The 26,972-nt window shown below is 40.6% G+C and overlaps 3 protein-coding genes across 6 annotated transcripts in view; 1 reads left to right on the forward strand and 2 right to left on the reverse strand.

Moving 5' to 3' along the window:
* LOC122093965 (villin-2) overlaps positions 1-5,552 on the forward strand; it is a 15,859-nt gene extending 10,307 nt beyond the window's left edge. For both annotated transcript variants that reach the window (XM_042664530.1, XM_042664531.1), the window contains exons 8-19: positions 228-387; positions 468-621; positions 712-815; positions 926-1,084; positions 2,700-2,768; positions 2,843-2,911; positions 3,013-3,150; positions 3,701-3,829; positions 4,724-4,871; positions 5,037-5,047; positions 5,138-5,278; positions 5,367-5,552. In XM_042664530.1, the coding sequence (XP_042520464.1) occupies positions 228-387; positions 468-621; positions 712-815; positions 926-1,084; positions 2,700-2,768; positions 2,843-2,911; positions 3,013-3,150; positions 3,701-3,829; positions 4,724-4,871; positions 5,037-5,047; positions 5,138-5,278; positions 5,367-5,537 (1,453 nt within the window). In that variant the 3' untranslated portion in view covers positions 5,538-5,552. The remainder of the gene's footprint in view (positions 1-227; positions 388-467; positions 622-711; positions 816-925; positions 1,085-2,699; positions 2,769-2,842; positions 2,912-3,012; positions 3,151-3,700; positions 3,830-4,723; positions 4,872-5,036; positions 5,048-5,137; positions 5,279-5,366) is intronic.
* Positions 5,553-16,512: 10,960 nt separating this feature from the next.
* Positions 16,513-20,430, reverse strand: LOC122093077 (protein RRP6-like 3). The gene is made up of 6 exons (XM_042663331.1): positions 19,876-20,430; positions 19,554-19,795; positions 19,367-19,465; positions 18,118-18,201; positions 17,037-17,123; positions 16,513-16,650 (listed from the first exon to the last, which is right to left on the reverse strand). Exons 1-6 carry the CDS (start codon positions 20,102-20,104, stop codon positions 16,513-16,515), a joined length of 879 nt encoding a protein of 292 aa, XP_042519265.1. The 5' UTR covers positions 20,105-20,430.
* A 1,172-nt stretch (positions 20,431-21,602) lies between these two features.
* Positions 21,603-26,581, reverse strand: LOC122093322 (triacylglycerol lipase SDP1-like). 3 transcript variants are annotated; one of them, XM_042663627.1, is made up of 5 exons: positions 26,535-26,579; positions 26,299-26,360; positions 24,388-25,987; positions 23,269-23,412; positions 21,603-23,164 (listed from the first exon to the last, which is right to left on the reverse strand). In XM_042663627.1, exons 3-5 carry the CDS (start codon positions 25,804-25,806, stop codon positions 22,172-22,174), a joined length of 2,556 nt encoding a protein of 851 aa, XP_042519561.1. In that variant the 5' UTR covers positions 25,807-25,987; positions 26,299-26,360; positions 26,535-26,579; the 3' UTR covers positions 21,603-22,171. The 3 variants fall into 3 exon arrangements, with proteins under 3 accessions (XP_042519561.1, XP_042519559.1, XP_042519560.1); XM_042663625.1 differs by having other exon boundaries at positions 24,388-25,927; positions 26,299-26,581; XM_042663626.1 differs by having other exon boundaries at positions 26,299-26,581.
* Between the last annotated feature and the right edge of the window lie 391 nt (positions 26,582-26,972).

The following is a 26,972-nucleotide window of genomic DNA, read 5'->3' on the forward strand; positions in this document are numbered from 1 at the left end:
AAAAAAAAAAAAAAAAAAAAAACACGTGGACTTGTAAATTTGAGAAGAATGCTCTGGCAAGAATGTTATTGAAGGATTCTATTATCTCAAATCTCTCACAGAAAGACATCTGTCTTTGAGAAATGATGCTTGGGGCTTGGAATAGCATTAAGAAACATATTACTATCCCATAATTTATGTACTTTTGCATTAAAAAAGTGCTGACTTGTGATCATTGGTTGCTGTAGCATTACAGATGGTGAGTTGAAGGTGGTAGAAGGTGATCTTTCTAAATCTATGTTGGAGAACAACAAATGCTATCTACTGGACTCTGGTGCTGAGGTGTTTATTTGGGTTGGCCGGGTAACACAAGTAGAGGAGAGAAAAGCTGCCAGTCAAGCTGCTGAGGTATATAGGATTAATGCTCAGTTGCATCATGATTATCATTCACTCAGGCATTCTGAACCCTAGTCGATATTTATTGCCAGGAATTTATAACTAGTCAAAATAGGCCAAAGTCAACACGCGTAACCCGCGTTATTCAAGGGTTTGAGACTCATTCATTCAAGTCCGACTTTGAGTCTTGGCCAGTGGGGACAGCAGCCTCTGGTGCTGAGGAAGGAGGAAGAGGAAAAGTAGCAGGTACCATTCAATTGGCCTTTTGAGTTATGTCAAATATTTATTTTGTATTTCTCTTAATTTTAACTATCAGGGTGTTTTGGAATTCTTCAGCTCTTTTGAAGCAACAAGGCCTTGGTCTCAAGGGAATTGCGAAAGGCACTACTCCTGTAAATGAAGATATCCCACCGTTGCTTGAAAGTGGTGGTAAAACTGAGGTCTGAATATTGCCACTGTAACAGCAATGTGTTTTCTGACAATTATGTATCTTTACGTGCTGGTGAACATTAATGTCTTATTGGAAGAGTGAATATTACTAGTTTTTCAGGTATGGCGCATCAATGGCAGTGCCAAGACGCCAGTTCCAAAAGAAGAAATCGGTAAATTTTACAGTGGAGATTGCTACATTGTACTTTATACATACCACTCCGGTGATAAGAAAGAGGAATACTTCTTGTGTTGTTGGATGGGGAAAGATAGTATTCAGGTAATTTCTTTGTGCGTTCCTGCATAATGGGAATTAAGGTCTATACTTTTTGAGGTCTGGCTTAATTTTATTTGAACACAAGAAGTTTATCTCTGAGACTGACGAAAAATGAATCAAAAGCAATTACCATTTTAGGGGAAATATAAAATGCTCCAGCATTGAATAGGGGATGGGGATGACTCTGATTCAGTACAGATCGGGCAACTGGTACCCACCTTGTTCATCCCCTGAAGGAGGGCAAGGAAGTGTGGGACAGGGCAAGTTGCTGCATGTGAAAGGATGAGGCAGGGAGAGAAGGGTCTAGCATCCCTCGTATCTTTGTTCTATGGCCTCTCACAAACAAAGAGACGCATATGTGTGAGAGATACCTAAAGTCTCTGTAAAACTCTCCTTCCTATTCTTCAATTTCTATCCAAATTGATATTTGCAGAATTTAGTTCAAACAAAATCTGACGTTCACAAGAAAGAAAATTTTTTGTTAAATTTTTGAATAACAAGCTTAAATTTGAGGTCTTGGTTAAGGAATTTCATCTTTCATAGTAGATAGCTGATGAATCAGTGCAAGTTTAAGAGACAATGAACATCAGATGTTCTTTATGAGTCTCTCTTTGCCACAAAGTCACAAGAACGGTAATGCAAAGTCGATCTCGAACCAGGGAAAGAACCAATGGAAGATCAATTGCAATGAGATCAATGACCTAGGGAAGAACAAATTTAATAACAGAAATTAAGCCTGACTTGAAACAAACTTGAACCTTAGGATCAGTTGGACCCAAAAAACTGAATTCAAGCCCAAAACAACAGGCCCATCTTATCTTCTTGCTGGAATTCTGCATCAAAAGAATTTTTAGTCACAACTCACAAGTATGAGAACCTGTCTGCTTTCTTGTCAGAGCCTGTTAAGATTTGGTTTGATTTTTCTTCAATGCAGACTTTCTAATAATCTGATAAGAATCATACCAAACCTGCCAATAAACATTGCCTGTTTATCCCACCCGTTTTCCAGTCATCCCAGTTTACTTCTTTTAATGGTATTTTGTAGAAGTTGTGTTTAGAGACATGGTTCAAGGCGCTTTCCCTTGTCATCTCCTTCATTTTCCTAATATGTAAGTGTAGGTTAAATTTTACGTATAGTTGAAACCTCCACTTTCTTTTAATGTGTTCTCAATCTGTAGTCATACACTTGCATTTTGAAGTTACATTTCATCCTCCATATATATTACAGTGACTGGAATATACACGAAGGCGAGGTAAAGAAGTATTCTCTGCAATCCCTTAAGATTCTGCATCTCCCTCTGAAAAGTTTCTGTCTACTGTTTCAATTTATATATAAAGAGTAAAGCTATTTTCTGCCACATCCTTGGAGATCTCCTCCCAAAGAACTATTTTTCTGTTATGAATCAATCAGCATTTGGAGTATATTTCTGGAACAACATTTATGCAATGGCTGTGGTTCACTGTCAGTTTCAAAACACTAGTTGCATTGCAGTTCTATATTTAAGACTCATATACTCTTGATTTTTACTTGATTTTATCTTTTAAATATGTTTTCATTCAATCTTAGTTTGGTTCTAGCATTTTCAAATAGCCTAAATTGGGTGACTTGATTCTCCAGGAGGACCAAATGATGGCTACTAGGTTAGCTAATACAATGTCCAACTCATTAAAAGGGAGACCCGTTCAGGTACTGTGCTGTTTCCTTTTGTAATAAGTTTTGTTAACTGATTCAGGGGAGGTAGTTAACAAGGCTTCCTGCAGGGCCGCATTTTTGAGGGAAAAGAGCCACCACAATTAATTGCGCTCTTTCAACCTTTGGTTGTCCTTAAGGTACTACAAGTTGAAGCTATGTAGTGGATTGTACTCTTTAGACATAATTCTTCTTCCCTATATGCTTAACTTGAAACTGGAAATTCGCTTATTTTATACAGGGTGGACTAAGTTCTGGTTACAAGAAAAACCTGGAGGAGAAAGGTCTGAATGATGAAACATATACTGCTGATGGTGTTGCACTTATTCGTATCTCTGGAACATCTGTGCATAACAATAAAGCAGTTCAAGTTGATGCAGTATGTACATGTCTTTTTACCCCTTTTTATGACATTGATGTTGTAATTTGGAGTTTCATTTTTTAAGGGGTCCATATGGAAATATGGTATTATATATCTGATTGAAGATGATGCATATTTATATTCTGTCAAGGGTGGGTGCATGGATTTAGTGGGTTTGTTGGGGGTTAATATAAGAACAAGCATATCCTTGATCCAGCTTGAGAATAGGATATTCTCATGTAGCAATAGAATAACCTTTGTGTTGGCTATTGGACAGTTTTTTATGACATTCTGTATTTTGAACTCCAACTTTTATGTACGACCGAGAACCCAAGTTCTATTTATTCATTTTTATTCTCATTACTATTGATGAATTAGTAGACGATGAAGTAAATGTAAGTTTTGTATTTACTCAGTTTGCTTTTTTAGTTTTCCTCTATAATGGTCTATCATATGCTTGAACTCTGGTTCTGTATTTTCTCGTGGGTGACGCGTTGGAACTAAAAAAATTCTCACTAATATGTAAAATTTTCATTATCACTTATTCATTTTATTTATTTCTATCCAGGTGGCAGCATCACTAAGCTCTGATGACTGTTTCCTTTTGCAATCTGGCTCTTCAAGTTTCAGCTGGCATGGAAATCAAAGTACCTTCGAGCAGCAACAGTTGGTCGCTAAAGTGGGAGAGTTCTTGAAGGTATGTTTGTATGGATTAATTTATGGCTGTCTTTCGTCATTTTTTCCCCTGTTAAGGTTGTCTGGTTGCAAGTGGAGCATGATGAATATATATATATATATATATATATTTTTTTTTAACGAAGCATGCCAATGAATCTGGGGAAAACACTTCAACTCTCTCTCTCTCTAAGAAAATGTTAAAAAATTGTGGTAAGGGAGTGAAAATTCATGTTTTGCTTTTTCAATTTAATGTGCAGTAAGAAATTTACAAATAGTCTTACCCATGTCTATCATGAACATGTAAATCATAATTAGACTATGGATTCTTACCTCCAATCATCAGTCCTAGTTAAGTTAGCTTTCACACTTTCTTCTTGTAGAGTAACTCAACTCAACTCAACTAAGCTTTATCCTAGTAAAAGAGTCGGATACACAGAGGTCCTTTTTCCCCATTCAAATTGTTTTAATTGTTATACTTGTTATTATAGTCCACAATCATCCATTTCTTCTCTCACCTCCTCTCTGCAGTTAATTTTTTGCTCCTCCCCCCCTCGCCCTAGTGTTCTTTTAAGTACTGATAATACTAATCTCCATCATGCCACTCCTCCTTACCGGTGTGCATTCAGTAGCCATTTTTGTGCATGCCTAGACCATTTAGATGACTTCTCAATTTATTACATATTGGAGCCACTAGTAGAGTTCATCGAAGTTGTTTGTTTCTTATTTTATATTTTTTTCCCCCTTCTACTCATCCATCTCAACATGCTCATATTGTCTACACCTATTTCATTTGTGTGGTGTTTCTTAACTGCCCGGCATTCAATTCCTAACTTTTTCTATAGAGCATTTTTTTTTAAATCTTAGATATTGATCTGGTCAAGTGACTCCAACTTGAATACTCTTAATTGTTCAGCCAGGAGTTACCTTGAAACATGCTAAGGAGGGAACTGAGAGCTCGACCTTCTGGTCTCCTCTGGGAGGGAAGCAAAGTTACACAAGCAAAAAAGTGACACAAGAGACTGTTAGGGATCCTCACTTGTACACTTTCTCATTCAATAATGGTTGGTGCTTGTTCTGCATACTCCCATCTCTTTTTATCTGCTGAGATAATATTTGACAAAACTCATTTACTGATCATTTTAACCTTCTGGATGAAGCTAATCATTTCTTCTTTTCTTTTCTTTTGTTTGGCGCTAATGGCTCCTACTGCCTTGCTGATCTATCAGGAAAGTTTGAGGTGCACCTCAAAACTTATGTCTAAGTGAAACTTTCTCATTTTTTATTAGGTATTAAGGATTTCTATTTCTTATTCTATTATTCAATGTAGGTATCTGAAGTTTACAACTTCTCTCAAGATGATCTGTTGACTGAGGATATGCTGATACTTGACACACATGCTGAGGTCTTTGTTTGGGTTGGCCAGAGTGTGGATTCGAGAGAAAAGCAAAAGGCTTTTGAATTTGGCCAGGTACTATTGTTCAGAGAAATTTGTTTTTCTTTTCTGCTTGTTTCTTCTTTTTATTATATCTATCTCATGCAGCAAGGAACTGTTGTAGGCATACATAGAGATGGCCACAAATCTGGAAGGGTTATCTCCCGATTTGCCACTGTACAAGGTCACAGAAGGCAATGAGCCATGCTTCTTCACAACATACTTTTCGTGGGATTCTTCCAAAGCTACTGTATGTGCTGTGATTAAGGAACTTCAATGCTTTGCTTTATCTTGAGGTCTTTCTGGTTAAGCAATTTCAACTCTTATTTTTTTTTTTTTGTTGTGGGGTTGGGGGAAGCTGATTATGGTATGGGAAAAATGCAGTTACATTAAAGGCAAAGATATCAATTAAGGAACAAAATAATCTTCCAGGCTTCCACAGACTCTCAAGAAACCTTGTTTCGGTTTGCTGTGGCCCCACGGCCCCCACCCAATCACCAAATATCTCAAATCAAGAATGTAGTAGCAGAATTCTAAATAGGGAAAATATTATGAACATTGTAGTGTCCCTGATGGGGACATCAAAGTATACAGGCGCAAGAAGAAGAAGAAGAAGCAGCCATCTTTGTGGCTGGAAGAATAAAAAGAAGAAGAAGAAAAGGGAGGAAGAAGGAAAGCTCGATCCAGCCATTCCAACGCTGGATCGAGCCCCTTTCTCTTTCCAGATTTTAGTAGATCTTGTGGGCCCCATTAGTTATTAGTTTAGTAGTTTATTTGTAGTATATTCTTTTCGTTGTTAATCTTTTAATTAATTAGGAAACTACTTTATTGGTTGATTAGTTTTTAGAAAGTCTTTGTTTACTAGTCAATTAACTCTTTTTATTTTTAGTAACTAGATTGATATTTATGTAATGGCTTAGGCCACGATTGAGGTAATGAATGTTAATTGAAAAAAAGTCCAAGAGCAAAACCCCAACCCCTCACGGTTCTCTCTCTCTCTCGTTTTCTCACTTTTCTCTCTCGCCTCTTTCCTCTCTTACTCTCTCGGCTCTCTCTTCTCTCTGCTTTCTTGTCTCGCCTCCCTCTCTTTCTTTTCAGTCTTATTTCTTTTCTTCTGCTGCTGTTTTGTCACTGCTGACCCCCCCCCATCGATGCTCACTGCTGCTGCAACATATTACTGCCGTTACAAAAACTGCTGCTGCTGCACCTGCTGCCTTTACCTCACTGCTGCTGCTGCACCTGCTGCCTTTACCTCACTGCTGCTGCTACATACTACTGCCGTTACAATACTGCTACTGCTGCACACTGCTGCCTTTACATCACTGCTGTTACTACTCTCGGTTGTTGTTTACCCTCCGCTGGTGTTGCTCTCTCTACAATCGGCTGGATGTATCTTCATCAACTAAAAGTGGACAGCAACCTTTTTTATTTTGGAGGACCTTGATCTCTTCTTCTCTCCTCAGATCTGAACAACAGTATGGTAAAGCATTAAACTAAACCCTCCCCACCATAGTTGTCACGGCGTCAAATCGATCCAAGGCGGTGGAGGGGTGGCTAATCGATTTGGCGATGAATCGCCCATTTTGGCATTGCCATGGCGGTCAAATCGCCCGTGTGTCATTTTTTATTTTTTTCTATTTTCTAAAATCATTTAATATGCTACTTTTTTATTTTTTCTATAACATTAACATGATAACATAAAAATAAAAACAATCAAACACTCAAATCCAACTTAATCATTTCACTTAACACAAATACACAACCAAGAGGAAAACTCTACAACTCTAGACCATTGTCAAGTTCTTATATTTTTTTTTTCTAGCAATCTAAAATATATGATTTCCCACCTTCAGATCAAGATCAAGCTCTAGATAGTAGATAACTAGACATACAGATAAAGAGGAAAACATATTATAAACATTGAAGTTACTCGCAGGTGGGGCACTTACCTGGTTGTCACTCTTGCTTCCGGAGGAGAAGATGTCGCAGGCGATATCGTATTGTGGTTGTTGTCGTTCTTGCTGCCGGAGAAGGAGCAGAGAAGACGTCGCTGTTGGTTGCTGCCGGAGAAGGAGAAGAAGAAGAAGAAGTTGCAGGCGGTGGCTGCCGGAGATTCAGTCCGGCTGTTGGTTGCTGCCGGAGAAGGAGAAGAAGAAGACTTGCAGCGGTGGCTGCCGGAGAAGGAGAAGGAGGAGAAGAGTTGCAGAGGTGGCTGCCGGAGAAGGAGAAGGAGGAGAAGAGTTGCAGAGGTGGCTGCCGGAGAAGGAGAAGGAGGAGAAGAGTTGCAGAGGTGGCTGCCGGAGAAGGAGAAGGAGGAGAAGAGCAGCGGTGGCTGCCGGAGAAGGAGAAGGAGGAGAAGAGTTGCAGCGGTGGCTGTCGGAGAAGGAGGAGGAGGAGAAGAGTTGCAGCGGTGGCTGCCGGAGAAGGAGAAGGAGAAGGAGGAGAAGAGCAGCGGTGGCTGCCGGAGAAGGAGAAGGAGGAGAAGAGTTGCAGCGGTGGCTGCCGGAGAAGGAGAAGGAGGAGAAGAGTTGCAGCGGTGGCTGCCAGAGAAGGAGAAGAAGAAGGAGAGGAGCAGAAGTCGCAACGGTGGCTGCCGGAGAAGGAGAAGAGAAGAATCTTGCAGCGGTCGAGGCCTCGAGGGTTTTCGTCTCTTCGAACTCTCGAGCTTCGATCGAGGGTTTGGTCTCTTCGGTAAAATTGAAATTTTGAAACTTGAAACATTAAGTCGACCGAGGGTTTGGTCTCAACGGTGGCAGCGTATGGCCATATTATAATAAACAAATTGTTAGTAAAAAAAAAAAACCAATTAAAATATAATAAACAAAATATTGTTAGTAAAAAAAAAAAAAATCGACCGCCTAGGTACTAAAGCGTGGTATGGCGTCCATGGCGGTCGACATGGCGACGCCTAGCAGTCCATGGCGACCGCCAAGTGTGAGAACATAAATCGTTGAACTGCCATGACTCAATTTTACCGCTGGGACGCCAAGGCGCCGCCTAGGCGACGCCTTGACAACTATGCTCCCCACCTCCATTAATCCCTATTATATATTGCAGCCCATTGATGTTGAAGCCTGCCTTTGCCCTTTGTTTATGCCTATTTTATCGATTGTTTGCATATCTAATTTGGGTGTCTAGATGGATTTGTGCTGAACCTAATACTCGTATGTCGTTTGTTCCCTTCCCCATGCCCCCATTTGAAACTTAAGTAAGAATTTGTGTTTTTCCGTTTAGATTATTATTGCTTTTGGCTACTTTGTTTATTAGTCTCGTTTTATCTTGCATGCTTAATCGTGTTTGTTGAGATTCTTTGGTCCTATCTACCTAAGCCCCTTGAGTTAACCCTACCTAGTTAGTTAATCTTGTAGGAGACCTAGTCACCTAGGAACCCCCTACATCATCTTGGTATCAGAGCATGGTTTTGCCTAGGTTGAGGGTAATTAAGTACTGCTGTCCCTTGTTTACATGTCATATCTTTTGAGGTCTAGTCTCCGTCACCGTTTGTCCGTGGTCGAGTCTGAGTTAAGAGAGCGATACCATAGATTAGAGGACAACCTTTTCTTTCTTAAGTTGGCGGGACCAAATAGCATTGGACGTTATTCCCTCCAAAAACATATACTCGAGAGGGAGATTTCTGACCTCAAGATTGAAAGGGCTAACTGCTTATCTCAATTGGAGATCCTGAGTAGACCTTGAGTCTTTGGTGGCAACCATACCTTTGGCTGCCCATCTCCTTATGTCCACTCGTAGTGGTAGAGCATACTAGAATATGTTTGACCCTCCTAGCACCGCCACCCAATCGGAGCAACTAGCTGAATTCATGAAAGCCGTTCAAACCATACAGGAAACACAAGCTATCCATCTCCAAGCCCTTACCGATAAGTTGGCTGCCCTCGAGACAAGTGCCCAAAACCTTGATGGACGGCAAGGCCATAACATAACTGGTACTGAACCTAGGGGCAGAGGCCCTAACCCTGAGGAAGTACACGAAAATAACCAGACTGACGGTTATGACCAGATAGGGGATAACTTCCAAGGCCTAAGGCGTGGTAGGGATCAGGGTAGGGGTCGAGGCCCACCGTCAAGACGCCAAACCCAATATGGAGATGATGAGGGTTATGAGCATCATGATAGGGGCTTTGATGTCAGACGGATGATTAAGGTAGATGCCCCTACCTACGATGGTTAGATTGACGCTAGGATCCTTCTGGATTGGATCAAGCAGATGGATAGGTAATTCGATTTTTATGATATGCCCGAAGAAGTCCGCTACCGGTTTGCTAAATTCAAGCTTATTGCAGCTGCCCAGGACTTCTGGACAGACCTAGAGTACCAGGAGGACCACTTAGGACTTGAGCCAATCACCACCTGGGTGGAGATGCAAGAGCGGCTCAAGAGGGAATTTTTGCCTATCACTTATAGGCTCCAGTTGTTGAATGAAATGAATACCCTGAAGCAAGGGAAGTTGATTGTGACCGAGTACATGAGCAAGTTCAATGAATTAAAAATTAGAAGCTGTATTCGGGAGGATGTTGAGCAGACACTATCCAGATTCCTTACCGGGCTCAACTCCGAAATTCAGTCTCGTATGGCACCCCACCTGGTGCGAGACGTTCCTCAGGCCTTCAGGATAGCCCTTGAGGTGGAATCCTCCATGAGAACTTATTCTCAGAGGAAGAGCTTCCAAGCTAGGGAGTCCCAATTTAGAAAACCACCCCAAGGCTCAACTGGATTCCCAAAACCCCCTACTGCACCGCAGCGNAAGGCTCAACTGGATTCCCAAAGCCCCCTGCTGCACCACAACGTCAATTTGACAACAAGGGTAAGGGAATTTTGGGAGAAGCACCCAAGAGTAGTGGGCAACAAAAGTGCTTCAAGTGTCGTGGGTTTGGTCACTTCTCCAGAGAGTCCCAATAGGAATCTTTACGTAGGAGAGCAGACCCCTGAGGAAAGTGACCAAGAGGGTTTTCAGGACCATGAGTATGAGGACCATAGGCCAGATGAGACCATATCTGATGAGGACACCGAGGAGGCCGGTGACCTCAAGCTCGGCATTGTGTGTTGCATGGTCTCACAACCTAAGAGGAGCGATGATTGGTGACGAACTAATATTTTCATCACCTACACATGTCATCAGGGCAAGAACTGCCGCGTCACCATAGACAACGGGAGTTGCATGAATGTGGTCGCCAAGAGCGTTGTTGCTCGAATGGGCCCCAAACCTGAACCCCACCCCAAGCCTTACAAGGTTGTCTGGGTTGATCAGTCCACCATTCCCTTTAATCTGAGGTGTCTAGTTCCCCTACACTTTGCAGGATATGAGGATCGAGTGTGGTGTGATGTCCTAGAGATGGATGTTGCCCACATCATTCTAGGTAGACCCTAGTTATATGACTGGGATGTCACCAATTATGGGAAGTCTAACACCTATGTCTTTAAGTTCAAAGAGAAGACGATCAGACTGACCCCCAGTGCCCCTAGGGAAGTTAGGGTTCCAGAACACAAGGGAAGTACATCCAAACACGCCCCCACCAAAACACTCAACATTTTAAATCAACAACAATTTAAAGGAGAGTGTCACGAGTTGGGTGATTTATGCTCTAGTTGCCGTACAGAGTAATACCGATAGGTCACGCTTATTCACTGAGGCTCCTGAAGTGCAACCCTTGTTGAGGATATTCGAGAGGCTATTCCCTGAGGAACTACTGATGAGTTACCGCCTATGCGTGACATCCAGCACGCTATTGACTTAGTTCCAGGATCTTCTCTCCCGAACTTACCCCATTATTGAAATAAATCCCAAAGAACATGCCGAACTCAAACGGCAAGTGGATGAACTGTTGCAGAAGGGATTCATTAGGGAAAGCCTTAGCCCGTGTGCTATACTTGCCTTGCTCACGCCAAAGAAAGATGGCACTTGGCATATGTGTGTTGATAGTAGGGCCATCAATAAGATCACCATCAAGTATAGGTTCCTTATCCCTAGGCTTGATGATATGCTGGATATGATGGCCAACTCTTCGATCTTTTCGAAGATTGATCTCAAGAGCGGGTACCAACAGATTAGGGTTAGGCCTGGAGATGAGTGGAAGACAGCCTTCAAGACGAAGGATGGCCTCTTTGAGTGGTTAGTCATGCCTTTTGGCTTGTCAAATGCACCTAGCACCTTTATGAGGATAATGAATCAAGTACTTCAACCATTCATTGGCAAGTCCCTTGTGGTTTACTTTGATGACATCCTCATCTATAGTAAGACCCCGTCTTCCCACTTGGATCACTTACAGAAGGTTTTTCATGTGCTCTTACAAGAGAAACTCTATATCAACCTCAAGAAGTGCACCTTCATGAGTGATCAAGTCATCTTCTTGGGATTTGTTGTGTCAGCTCAGGGAGTATCTGCTGACCCTAAGAAAGTGAGAGCGATTGTAAAGTGGCCTGAGCCAACTAACATTCATGAGGTACGAAGCTTTCATGGTTTAGCCACTTTCTACAGGAGGTTCATCTACCGGTTTAGTTCCATTATGTCTCCTATCACCGATTGCATGAAAAAGAAGGAGTTTCAATAGACTAAGAGTGCTACGAAGGCCTTTAATGAGATTAAAAAGCTTATAACTGAAGCTCCAGTCCTGCGCCTCCCAGATTTCTCTAAGGTTTTCAAAGTGAATTGCGATGCATCTGGTATTGGGATAGGTGGTGTCCTAGGACAAGAGGGCCACCCTATTGCTTATTTTAGTGAGAAGCTTAATGAAGCTAGGCAACGATATTCCACATACGACAAAGAATTCTATGCGGTTGTCCAATCACTGCGCTATTGGCGACATTACCTTTTACCGCAAAAATTCGTACTATTCTCTGACCACCAAGCTCTGAGATACCTGAGTGCCCAAAAGAAACTCAATCAGAGGCATGCCAAGTGGGTTGAGTTTCTCCAAGAGTACACTTTTGTACTCAAGCAGAGACTTGGTGTCGAGAATATTGCTGCAGATGCACTGAGCCGGGTGAACATGTTCCTCAGTCGCACCAATGCTAGGAGTCGGGCTAGTGTGCCACTCCAGGCAATGAGTGTAGAGGTTGTAGGGTTCGAGCGAGTCAAGGACCAATACCCCACCTGTCCTGATTTTAGTGAGCCGTTCACTTGAGTGAAGGCAACCCAGTCAACCGCTCGGATTACATACTTAGGGAGGGCTTTCTTTTTAAAGGAAGCAAGTTGTGCATTCCCAGGACTTCACTCCGAGATTTCCTGATCTAGGAATTGCATGCTGGGGGAGTCGCTGGTCATTTCGGTCGAGATAAGACCATCACTCTCGTTGAGGACCGATTCTTTTGGCCAGGACTGAAGAGGGATGTTGCTAGAGTTGTGAGTCAGTGTAGGACGTGCCAGACCGCCAAACAACAAAAGCAAAACACGGGTTTGTACACTTCCCTACCCGTTCCCCATTCCCCTTGGCAGGACCTTAGCATGGACTTTGTGCTTGGTCTACCAAGAACTTCGAGAGGCCATGATTCTGTTTATGTGGTTGTGGACCGCTTCTCGAAGATAGCCCATTTCATCCCATGCTCTAAGACCTCCGATGCATCCATAGTAGCCAGACTTTTCTTTAATGAGGTTGTCAAGTACCATGGGTTGCCCCTCACTATAGTGTCCGATAGGGATGTTAAGTTCACTAGTTATTTTTGGAGGACCTTGTGGCAGATGATGGGCATGAAACTCCGTTTCTCCTCAGCTTTTCACCCTCAGACCGATGGCCAAACTGAGGTTGTCAATAGGAGCTTAGGGAATTTATTGCGTTGCCTCATAGGAGAACACTTTGCCAGTTGGAATCGAGTCCTTAGCCAGGTCGAGTTTGCGTATAATAGTTCTAAGAACCGTACCACTGGTCTGTCCCCCTTTGAGATCTGTTCAGGATACCAGCCTTGGGCACCCATAGACCTTATCCCAGTCGTGTCTAGTTTTAGGACCTCCTAGTCAGCCGAATCTTTTGCTCAGCATATACATGATTTACATGCAGGTAAAAAGAGACAAGTAGCACTGAGCAATGAGCAATACAAATCGAAGGCAGATGTCAACAGAAGGCTACAAGAGTTTCAAGAGGGCGATATAATGATGGTAAGAATCAAGCCGCAACGTTTTGTTAGGGGAAAAGCGAGCAAGCTACATGCTCGTAGCACAGGTCCGTTCAAGGTACTCAAGAGGATAGGTGCCAATGCGTATGTTCTTGATCTGCTAGCTAGCATGGAGATCAGCAATATTTTCAATGTTGAAGACCTAGTCCTATACCATGGTAGCTCTACCTTTACCCCTTTCTATCCTGATGACCTTGAAGACTTCCCTTTCAACATTAATGAGACTTCTAAGCCAAGCCAACCACTTCCCCCCACCTCATTACCACCTCTGCCTAAGGTCACGAAAAGAACTGAAGAAGTTGAGGAAATCCTTGATGAGAGGATTGTGTCCACACACAATGGAGGTTCTAGAGAGTTCTTGGTCAAGTGGCATGGACGTCCAGAAATTGACAACACCTGTATCACAATACAAGAAGTCCAATAACTCAACCCAGACCTACTTGAGTATTACATGAGCTTTAATTCACCAGAGGTGAATTCTTCCAAGCCGGGGAGAGTTGATGGGGACATCAAGGTGTACAGTCGAAAGAAGAAGAAAACTCAACCAGATCCATCTTTATGGTTGGAGGATTAAACAAGAAAGAAGGAAAGAGAAGAAACAAGAAAGAAGAAGGAAAGTGAGGAGTCGAACCAGCCTTCCAGCGCTGAGTTCGACCCCCCTTGTCCTCCCATTCAGCAAATCTTGTGGACCCCACCAAATCTTATTTGATTATAGTACTTTGCTTTAATTCTAGTGTTATTTGATTGTTTTACATAATTAGAAAACTAGGACTTCTTTCTATTGGTCTATAAGGTAGTTTTTTATTTCAAGCAATTGAGTTTCTAAATATCTTTTTTTATTTTTGGAAGTTTATTCTATTTAAGTGTAAGGCCATTGGCCATTGTTTGGTAATGAATGTGAATTGAAAAACAGCCAAGGAGCAAAGCCCCCACCCCTCTCACGATTCTCTCTCTCTTTCAATCTCGTCTTTCTCACTCTCTTTCTCGCCTTTTTTTCTCTCTTTATTCTCTCGGTTCTCTCTTCTCTCTTCTCTCTTGTCTCGCCTCCCTCTCTTTTTCCATTCTTTTTTCTCTGCTGCTGTTACTCACTGTTGTTGTTACTCTCTACTGCTGTTACTCACTGCTGTTGTTTACTCTCTGCTGCTGCCACTGCACTATTGCAGCCACTGTTTGCACAATTGAAGGTCATGTTCCTTGGATAGATCATCACCTGGGCTGCTGCTGATCTCCTTTCAATGAACGGATTACTGCTGGCTGTACCTACTGTCCGTGAGTTGCTGAGAGCCCCAACATCATTCACCAAGCTACATCGACCATACTAAGGATCTCTATACAACCGGCTGGACTTTTCTTCATCAACCAAAAGTGGACTGCATCTCTTTATTTTGAAGGACCTTGGTCTCTTCTTTTCTCCTCAGACCTGGACAGCAGCAGGGTAAATCATTAAACTAAACCCTCTCCACCTCCATTAATCCCTATTATATGTTGCAGCCCATTAACATTGAAACTAGCCTTAGCCCTTTGTTTATGCCTATTTTTACCCATTGTTTTAAGACGTTTCGTCACTGTTATATCTTCAAAACCCTTGCTGATTTTCTATTTTAGTTGGTTGCTAGAGGACATTGATTGTTTGCATATCTAATTTGGGTGTCTAGATTGATTTGTGCTAAACCTAACATTCGTATGACATTTGTTCCCTTCCCCATGTCCCCACTTGAAGCTTAAGTAAGAGTTTATGTGTTTTTCCGCCTAGATTATTATTGTTTTTGCTATTTTGTTTGTTAGTCTCATTTTATTTTGTATGCTTAATCTTGCTTGCTGAGTTTCTTTTTTTGTCCTATCTACCCAAGTCCCTTGAGTTAACCCTACCTAGTTAGTTAATCTTGTAGCCTTGTAGGAGACCTAGTCACCTAGGAACCCCCTACATCAGTTACCTTCAGAAAGCAGATGGTGTGAAGAAAATCCATGCAAAACTGAAAGTAAACTGACAACAACTTGTTCACTTAAAGAACAAATAACAGGTAGAACATTTTACGCATTAAGTAGTTCAGTAATGTCTGTTTTCTAAGCATAAGCAACTAAATTTCCACATCATTTAATAAAAGAGAATGGGAGTTCTGGTTTATGTTCAAAAATATTGATAAGATGGCCAGTCAGATGGAAGTAAAGTAAAATGCAGAATGGACACAAAAAGGGGATGACTATAATAATGGAAAATAAAAACATAAGACTTAGCATATTAATGGAATAAGAATGTTGACATTCCTGGAATCATGTAGGAGTTCCATATCAGTGTTTCTTTTCAGCTTAGGGGGAGAAAAGGATTTACATCATAATGCTGGCTTGAGGACAATAGCTAGTAAATTCACACATTTGTAGAAAAAAAAAAAAAAAAGAGGGTCACCCACACAACTGTTGATTAATATACATGAGGTTCTTTCAAACACCTTTCCAGTGAGAGAGACCCTACCGACGTCAGTTCCAACTTCCAATGATGACTGGATAAGAAGTGCTTTACTTTTACAGTTATACAACTATAGTAGGACCTGTGCAAAGGACAAATTTCCATCTTCCCAGGGCACAAATTGATGAAAAGTGTAGATTGGAAACTAGGGTTAGATGAAAATTGGTAAAAATTGCAAAGTTGGACTGTTTTACACTCCTTTTTTGTGTGCTAAAGACAAGTATCCAGGCTTTCGGCCTGACTAGTCCCGCAGGCCTATACTGACCCGACAACCACATGGACCGAGCCATACCAGGGCTGAATGACAACCATTCAACTTTCACAGAAAGTAGTGAAGAGCACTAAACACCCCCATGTGAGTGACCTTAAGGAGGTAAGAGGACTTGAACTCAGAACCGCACACTTCCTCAGGCGAAGGTCCCTTCCCAACTCCGCTAACCCCTGGGGGTTGACTGTTTTACACTCCTTACTGGAGCGGAGACTAAACGGTTTTCTTTTTACAAGTGCATTAGAGGAAGGAACCCAAGTGAGGAGTTCTCAACCAATACTGCTGGTGGTTTACCTGTTACATACAATGCACATGCCAAGGGCACCTAGGGACCCCTCCACCACCTTGGGTCGCCTAGTCTCCTTGAAAACTATGCTTTAAGCAGAACAACTATTGGAGTTCTGAAAAGGTCTATCAAAAGTAAAGCATACCACTGTCTAGTATTTTGAGTTCACTGGCCATACGATCTGCAATATATAAGAGATAGTGAGAATCAACTCGAGCATACTGAACCATCTCTACTGAAAGTGGGCGCAGTCTCCAGTCTTCACGCTGTCACTTACAAAGAAATAAATGAGTATCATGTTTTTACAGAGGATAAAGGATACTATCAAGGGTACAAATAAACAAAGCAAGACAAGCCTATCAATCATGTATATTAAAAGAACCTCACTTTAAAGTTTCAAATGAAGAAATCAATAATCATTATGCAAGAAATATGCAGGGAGAGGAAAATAAAAGGCTGAATGAATTTGAAAAATACAAACATAGATATGTTTGGTGGAACAGATATGCAACCAGGATGCAATAAAGATGCATTGTTGATTTTTGTTCCATAGAAGGGGGAAAAATAAGAGGAAAAGAGTGGAGAGCCACAAAGCAGTTAGTGCAGAAGCAATAAATATTAATGAATTTCAAAAGAACAGCTAATTCCAAACCTGTAACATTTTGTTTGTGGTCACACTACAATATGTTTCAAGTAAATATGCCAATGACTTGTATGGTTTTGACAGCACCTCACATGCCTGCAAAGGATAAGTATGAACAATAAAATTTTGGATGCTTTATGGACTGTTAGCACAGAAGCAATAATTCATGAGACGCAAAAAAATGAGAAGAAATCCAGAACAGTTGAAATTTGGTTTCAGCCTTCATAATATTAAGTTAATTAGGTGATTTTTCTCCACTTTGTTTTGATTTATGGTCCTTATATTGCTGAAAAGGAAATGAAAAATGCAGGCCTTTCTCCAAAATAATTTTAATTTCAATCCGTTTTTACCTATATAATTTCCAGAACAAAATTCTCGTTAGTAGTATACATTTAGTCTTTGAACTGAGGGGTCCTTATCGATGTGGTCAGGCAATTTAAATTTTGGCACATTAACAACTAAAGTCACCCTGACTATCTATTGGTGTACTGGCTTTGAAAGTGTTCAACCGCAGTCGAAAGAGATGCCCAAAATAAAATCCACTGCCCTATGGGAGAAAATCAAAGAGAGAGAATGTCCATAGTTGATTGGACAGAAATTCGGATCTAGTGGCATGTTCATAAATTGTTTGCGAAGGCTTTTAAAATTAATATTATTTCTTTATATTTATTTTATCAAATATTTTTGAAATTTTTATCAGTCCAATCACAATTATAGAATCTCTGTACAAGAATTTATGATAGACTGGGGTCTGACAGTGATTAAATACATGCCCTATAGTCTATTATGCAACATGATTCCTATCCTGGTGGTAAAAACCAGCCTGTGGGCTTCTATATAATTGTTGAGAGAAAAATGGATAAAAGAAATAAAATTCACAGGTCTGAACAGGCCAACATTACCCTTAGTACCTGTAATAACACCCCAATTCTCACTGAACAAGTGTTTCCACAAAATGGCTGATAAAAATATTACTTGTTCAATAGCAATGATTCTTCTAATATGGGTTTAGTTCTAAATTCTAACACATCGGAAATATAATGCAATATATTTTTCCAAAGATATCAAAAACAAATGGGTAGCTACTCACCTTTGAAGTATCAAATAAGTTTACAACGTATATATGAAAGTCCCTTTGCAGCCAGAGAACATCATTATCAGCACCATGAAAGACCTGCATGAGGATCACTTCAGTCAATCACTTAGTCGAATTTCAGACTTACCACCAAATGAACTATTTCAAATATATTCTTAGCCAAGTACATACAACTTTAAACATTCCAAACAAAACTAGGAAAATATCAAATCTTCTAGCAGGTTTACTAAGTTGCTGCCAAACATAGAATCAACCAAACATAGGTTTGAAGCCTTATTTATTTGAGTTGAGTACTTGGTTATATTTCATAATATTAAGCCATCTTCTTCTATCTAAGTTAGAGTGAAAATCCTTTAGCCAGATATCTTGCTTACTCCCATTTGTCCTTTGGTAAATTCCAAACATAATGCGTTTGTTTTCTTTGAATAAGTGCTTTACTCTTGGTGACTACTTAATTTAATAGACAGCGAACCTGAACCCTACTTCAATTAGGAAGTTCGTATATTTTTATGCTCCCAAGTGAATTGTCTTATTATGGCAGGAGTGGACATACACTATAGGGCCAGGTTGCTGTGTTTGTAGTCAAGACCCACTCTTTATTAATGGCTCTTTTTTCTCACCTTGATTGAACACTTACGTTAGAAATTCCATATAAACTCCGCTATTTAACTTGTATCCATATTTGAGAACTTTTTTAGTCCCTTTGAACGCTGATATCTATGAAATGTCCTTGTCTGTCAGGTCACCCAATTCGAAAAAGATCATATTCATAAGCATGTTTTAGTGTAGTAGATTTTTCAATGGTCTTTCTATAGCACAGCATGCTACTCTTCATTATTGATCTATTTCCAACTATTTCATAAGTTGGGTCAATGTATCAGAATTCAGAATGTTGAATCCTGGAGATTCCAGGTCAGCAACCTTCTGCATCAATGGAACTGTTCTTGACGGGATGGAATTGATCATTAGAAATGTGAACGCGTCCTGCCACACCCAGTTGCCATCGTAGGTGAGTTTTTTTCCCCCATTTGTGCTGTTGATTATAGAAATCAATTCAACTAGTTGATTAATCGTATCATCTTCACATCATAAGAGTTTCCAGTCCTTGTGGATAAATAAAATGAAGAGAAATGTTCGTGCAAACCATGTATTGAATGAAGTACAATGGAGAAAAGCAAACAAAGAGATTAGCTCAGCTTGAAAAGCACAGCTTCTCTGTCAAACATGGGAAAAAAAATCTAACCTTACAAATATCAGGATCAGCAAATACGGGGCGAAGGATGCCCATTGCATCGTGAAGAGCAATTGTATCCACAAGATAATCTTCTTTTTTAGTAGAAATCTGTTGAAAACCAAAAAGGCAAGAAGATGCATACATTACAGAGATTCATAAAGCTCTTGCAAAGGTACAACACCCTATGATTACTTACCTGTACCAGAGCTATGAACCCTAAAAAGGAGCGTAAACTATGCTGTTCCGTATCAACAGCAAATACACGCTCCTTACTCAAGACCTTTACAAGCTCCTCTAATTGAGACTCCGTCTTCACCCAAACAGCAGAACCATTCATTTCCAGATCAAAGTCACCACTAATAAACTCGACCTCAACTTTAGGATTTTCCAACAAAGCAGTAATCTCTTCTTCATATGGATGCGAGATTAAAGAAAGCTCTGATAAATACATAGTTCAGCTAGGGTTCACACAACATAATAACTCAAACCGATACATTAATGAGAATAGAGAAATGCACCATTGTTTGCTTCGTTCCGATTGAGATGTTTGAATGGAGTATAGGAATTATCGGCCAAGACACGTTTGAAGATGCTCTGGGGTTTCTCCTCAGTCTCTAAATAACAAAATTTCTTCGAAGAAGCTTTGAATGCTCGACGTTTTCTTCGATATTGAGTAGTCATGAAGACTGAGATTACAGCGAAACAAGCGATTGCAGCTACGAATTTGATCTTGTCTTTGTTCTCCATTGTTGTGATCAGGTTTTTCACTCTTTAGCGGTTCAGTCTCTTCGCTTGGCTTTTCCGCTCTTCGCCTTCAAGCACAGTGTTCTACACAGGGCCGCCGTCTTGCTTCGTTCGGTCTTTCAATTTTGTTTAATTTTCCAACGATGATGACTTCTCTGCCGCCAACTTGTAAGCACCGTTGGCCATGCACAACTAAACTCGGATCCGGATCCGGCGCCGATTCTGATCCGGAAGCTGGAATCGGTCTCCAAAACACTAGAATCGGCTGCTCCAGAACGACCGTAATCAGGATCTACCATGGCCGATTCTGATCCGAATGGGGCATTTTGACCGATCAGATTCCAATTTTTGAAACCATGGTTCCAAGAGATCTGTGTTATTGTACTAAAATGTGGATCACATATTGCTTAAGCTAACAAAGACATGACTGTAACTTGATGAAGCAGATCAGAATCAGCTTATCCCAATTTGAATCAACCGATTCATACTGTATGTCTAGGGTTTGGGCTGATTCTGGCTGATTCCAGCAAAATCAGAATCAGCGAGGGCTGAGCCCGTTGCTGCCGATTCCACTTACTTGAACCTTAGACATGACTGATCATATAAGAAGTGGCTCCCAATGCTGCAGCATAAGCAGGATTTCAATAGTATTGAAAGTTGAATCATCTTTATACATCCAGCTCTTTCACAGAATAAGATGGATCTTTTGGGGTGCAGTTTGAAACATATTTTTCGACATTGAATAGTGTCGCTGGTCCTTTTTTCTGAAATCTGATAATCATAGAATGAAGATTCCATTCTCCTTAGAGAGAGAGAGAGAGAGAGAGAGAGAGAGAGAAGTAGCTGTCCTTGATTGAGGTTCAAACAATGTTCATTCCACAATTATTTCTTCTTGAGATTACACTCCTTCAAGCTCTCTTTTAAATATCAAACATTTCTCATTGACACAGATCTTTAGGTTTTGGGATCTCATATTTCTAAAGCAAATCTCAAATGAATCAATGTTTCCAACCCAAGCTGATTGATGGATACATGATTAATTATACTGTCAAAAGTTTTGATTGAGTATCAATAAATCCAGTTTTTCGGTTCTTCGCGTATTCATTATAAGTTAAGAATTTTGCATTCTTTCATCAAACAACCTCAATTAAATTACAGTTGATATTGACCAACACATATTGTCTTCCATTTCATATCAAATTAGCTTTCATTAATTTGAACCAAGATCAATAATGAATTTGTATTGAATTACTAGTTACAAAATTAGAACAAATAATGATCTGTGTTATCGGCAACAGATACGTTACAACTTAAGTATTTCATATCCACATTGCAAAGAAAAGATGTGCTAGCTTTCTGTTGTGGCATCTCCCCCCCCCCCCCCTTCCTCTTGGTGGTAAACCTAGTGAAAGAATCCCTTCCCCATATAGCACTATCCTGATCAATAAAGCACAATGCTTGACTGAATCCATAGTATGACTGATACAAGCAAGACAAGTCATAAAAAAAATTTTAAATACCATGAACTAGAATATTTTAGGAACTGTACATAAACAAGAAATAAATAGACCTGGACCAATGTACAAGATCTCAACTGATCATACATCACAAAAAGGTTTGGTAGGTTATCCTACTTTAGAACATACAAGTAAACTAAGTTGAAGGAGATGAAAGCAATATTTCATTCAAAGAACTTAAAATATTCATTCATTCTTCTTTTCTTGCACCAGTGTCTGGGACTGCTGTGTTCTGTTTCAGACACATTAATCTGCGCGATCAGTTTACATTTGTTCAGCAGTTTTTCCCATAAACATTTCACAATTAACTCTTCTGTTGCCATTTGCCAATGGAGATTATTATGCCTGTGTTCTGTTGAGGTGCTACTCTGACTCAACCCCAGTGAAATTTGATGTTTTGAGACTTAGAGCTACAAACATCAGTAAAATTTAATCTTTTTGTATAAGGGAGCCACCCCTTCTGCTCCCAATAGCAGAACTTAGCCTAACCTCATTCATGGAACGAATTGCATCTTATGTTATATCTAAATTTACAAAAATAGAGGTTCCAATTTCAACTGTCCATATCTTGACAATTACCAGCATATAAGCCAGAATGATCCTCAGGATTGTGGTGGGAAGCCATGTCATTGATGCATTTAGAGACTGTTGCATCATCCTCATCACATTCAGAAGCTGAACTGGCATCCATATCCTTGCCTAAACTCTCAAGTTGCACACATTCTGCAACTGGACGCTGAGATGAACTGTAGTGACTATCAGAATCATGACGCCTCTGGGACCGCAGGTCTTCCTTCTTCACAACATTAAACACAATTCCATTGTTGATCCTTTCAGGTTGCAACAGGTCCCCTTCAGTCACTGTGATACTGGATGTGGTAGCCAGAACTCCATTACTTCCATCCTGCTGATCAAACTCCATGTTCTCTGAGCTTCTGTCTGCTACTGCTAAGCTGAAGCTATGATTATAGGGATCCTTTCTTGCCATATGAATCACATAAGAGTTAGATTGAAACCCTTTCAATTCGTCTTCTCTTGTCCAGGACTTGTTTAGTTCGGCATCAATATCCAGATTTTTGACAAATTCAATGAACTTATTCGCTGACATTGTCCTCATCAAAGGACCACCAGATCTTGTCCAAGAATTAAGGTCCACATTCTCTGACTCATTATCACTTCCCTCATGCATGTTACGGTGGAGATGGAAGTTCCGGCCTGGATATGCTCCTGAGGGTCCACCACCATCTGAAATAATTTCTTCTTCAAGGGACCCTGTTGAGTTTTCCCGTGCAATGCTATTCCACGAGGGGATCCTCCGGGAAGCATTGAACCTATTTGTGCTGCCTAATCCATGTGAAGCAGCTGCCCTGTCAGCACTCTTTTTGAGCCTACGCATGTGATTGAGGACTGCAACACACTCGTCTAGTGCAAGCTCAATGCCATAGTTGGCCTTTATGGCAGAGAGCTTTTCCCAGGTGCACCTCCTGCCCTGGTTAGCAGCCTTTTGAAGCTCCACATGAGATGGGTTCTGTATAATTTTTGAATACTGGCATAGAAAACAGAAATGGAAAAAACAGAGTCAACATATTACAGCCTGAAGAGTAGAATATATGACTAAAAATATTGAATTTCAATTTTCTTCAAGTCTACCTGAGCAAGAGTAGCAGGCATAACTATGGTCACATCACCCTCCCAATCCTGAGCAAACAGCTTTGCAAGTCCTCCCAATGGAAAACCGAGTTCCAGTATTTGGTTGAATCTGTGCTTCACTTCCATTTCGGAAAGATGAGCAAGCTGCATAGTTGAACATTAGGATCATCAACTTCCCAGTTGATCAAAATGCCCATTTGAAAAAGTTTACAGGAAAAGATGCAGCTCAACTAACAGCATACTCTCCAGTGTAGTCACGGAATAAGAAAAGCCTAAGCAAAGTTTGGACATGTAACATATGTAGAGCCATATAGGTATAGCTACAAATTATACATATAAGAGATAAAGAGCATCGTCCACTTCATGCAGATGCCATAGTTTTGGCAACTGGCAACAGAGGTTAAAATGTTAGACCTGAGCATTAATTGGTCACAGGTTCAAGTCAGGAAACAGCCTCTCCGCAAAGCGGGAGTAAGGCTACGTATATTATGACCCTCCCCAGACACCACAGCGGCAGGAGCCTTGTGCACTGGGTATATCCCCTTTTTTCACTAATTGAATAATCTGAGACTTCAAACAAGGATCCAAATGGAAATGGTTAAAAATAAGTAACAATAGTCCAAAAAGAAAAGGCCAGTTAGATGACCTACCACCAATCCAATAGGAAGCTTAACATTTGGATTGATGAACATTTCAGTGAAATTTGAATGGTTCTCATTCAACCCTGGTAATGACCCAGTCCATGCGGTTGTGGGGTCAGTATGGGCCCTGCGGGACTAGTCAGGCCGAAGGCCTGGATACCCGTCGTTAGCAAAAAAAAAAAAAGGAAAAAATATGAACCAAAATGTATCAAAGATTAATTCTCAATGCATCACTCATAAAGAGCCCTCCCATAGTCCACAAAATAGGAAAGTGTTCATGGATCAATGGATCAAGGTATTCACCCTACCACATGAGGAATCCATATATTTTTCATAACAAGAAGAACAACAAAAAAAGAGCAGTGCAGAAGGCTTTTACACTGCGAATGAGTAGCATAAATCAGAATATAAACTGAATTAAAGAAAAAAGGTTTAACTAACAGTAAGAAGATCATGAAATATCAAAGCCATACCATACCTTGGCAGCAAAGTTGCCCCCATAAGCTCTCACAAGCTCTTTTAGCCTCAAAAAAGGTGCAATATGAGGATTTGCCTGACTAACAATAAAATGATTGACATTAAACAGCTCCTTCAGTTGCATCATAGGTAAATCAATCTCCAAGCTACCATCCCTCCATCTGCGTACTGGTGCGCCTTGACCTTCTTTAGGACCAAAATTAAATGGTGGGTGAAAAGGAACAATCTCACCACTTCTATCCTTTGCCATCAATTCCTGCGCCTCAAACAGGCCAGGAAAAGCACAAGAAGCAGTCACTGCACTCCATATAACAACATGAGGCGATGTCAAGTAGTTGAGGCATCTTGGAGGCTCATGCTTCCTTGGCGAGCAAACCGTGATCCCAAGAATCCGGCCAGTCATGTCATATGCTTCTTGAAATGTTAGATTACTAGTAAGGTGTCTCAGTAAAATCTGCAACTGCCTTATATCATGAACGGCACCTTGTGTCATAACCCTCTTGAAGACAGTTAAAATCCCACCCATCTGATCAAAGAACTTTAATGAGTGCAAAGAATCTTCGAAGAAACTTTGAAGCTCAGGCCATAACATAGTGGCGACAATTGAACACATGATGGATCCCACACTAGAACCTGCAATTATTCGAGGCAAAAGTTTATGCTCAACAAGAGTCTTCACCACACCGATATGAAAAGCTCCCAGGGATGCACCACCACTCAAAAGCAACGCTGTCCTCCCAAAGGCATGCCTTGTTTCATGCATAAATGCAAGCTTCTCTTCCAAGAGCAACTCCTCAGAGTCCGAGTGGCATACCATTCTCAGCTGAGTGGAGACCTCATCAATGTACTCCTTTATGAGCCTGGGAACCTGAAGGCGACCCTTGTGAAGTTCTGGATTGCACATATTACCTAGATTTCTGACTAGATCAGCACGCATCCAGAATATTATATCTTTGAGAGAACCCTCCTGGCGACGGTGCTGTAGCTCCTGGAGCTTATTTTTAACCAGTTCCTCGTCATAGAGATCTGATTCATTCATTTTCGGTGTCTCCTTCTCAAGCATCTTAGCTGCATGTGCCCATTCCTCGTATGTTAGAGCAGTTCTCATCATATTCCTCCAGAATTTCCTCATGTTAGCCAATTCAGCCTTCTGTTTAACATTTTTGTATCTATTGAGCAAAAAAGCTATGAGTGTCACCATTGCCAATATCCCTTGAGGATTTTTGGGATGTAACCAGGAGATCAGTGGTATCGCATACTCCCTAAAATGCCGAAGACAATTCCTTATAATGCCAAAGATCTGCTGCCTGAACTGCAACATCGACTTAAAGAACAAGATTCTAAAAGCAATGGTCCGGCCAATTATTGTAGATGGTCCAATTGAGAATGGAACAATGCTGGCCTCATTGCTGATATCCATTTTTCAGGGAATACAAAAAATGGGGTCAATTGGACTTTTCTGCCTAAAACCCAACTGTCTCAAATATCTGAAGAACCCATTCAGTTAATTCAGTTAGCGTGTGAGAGTTTGCACCAGAAACCTGTGCCCAAAACAAGTTTTCAACCGTAAGGCTTTAAGAACAATCCACTAACCAGATCTCCTACACAGGAAAAGGAGATTCCAGAGTAAGAGAACGCCTTCATCCCAATTCTGTAGAAGGGTATTAAGCACAGAATGAAAGGCGTACAAATTCAAATACCCAAATTGCGAATTAGGTCACACGAGAAACCCAGAAATCAGAAAAAGATCCTCAAACCAAAATCTAAATTCCCCAAAGTTACAATCCCAGTGGAATCAATGTCAAAATAAATGTAGAAACATAGAATTCAGGGGATGCTATTACAAAACAAATTACCAGACTCGAACATTAACATAACGAAAAACATAATAAGAGATAAGCTGAGATCGAACCTGGAGATGCCATGCCGAATTCGCAGAAAGAGATGAGGACAGGGAGAACTGGAGAAGACTTCCTACAAATAAAATTTGAAAATCTGGAAGAAGATCGCATATGAAATAAAATACAAATTTAGATTGTTTTCTCCTCCTATATATCTTTTCTATAACGTTTACTCGGAGAGATTGAAAATAAATAAATAAATAAGAAACATGGACGTTGTAGCAAAAGATCCAGAAGCGTAGCAGACCAGCAGCAGCTGTTCTTAGAGAAAGAAAGGCGCTTCCATATCTTCTTTCGAAAGTGTTGAGAGAGAAAAATTCCATTCGATTTATAGAACACGATGAGAGTTTGAATTTCAGTTAACGTGGGTCCCACTTTAACGTCAGAACCAAATCAGATTTTTTTTTTTTTTTTTTTTTGATAAGTGATGTGACCAATCTGATTTAAATTTTTCTGATCCAAATCAGATTGGTATCAGTTAAATGTGATCATCCATCATCCGACGTTGATTTGAATCCGACAGTTTACATTTAAAATGTAATTCCAATCGTGATACTATGGCGGTGCAGTCCTGCAGTCGGAATCGAAAAGGACTTGAGTTAATGGATCAGATCGAAAGGATAAGAGATAAGGACCGTTTGCCGCTTAGGTGGCACATGTCATATTCACCACAGATTTGCGGAGA

The sequence above is a fragment of the Macadamia integrifolia genome, chromosome 11 (genome assembly GCF_013358625.1).
Source record: "Macadamia integrifolia cultivar HAES 741 chromosome 11, SCU_Mint_v3, whole genome shotgun sequence".
Lineage (NCBI taxonomy): Eukaryota > Viridiplantae > Streptophyta > Magnoliopsida > Proteales > Proteaceae > Macadamia > Macadamia integrifolia.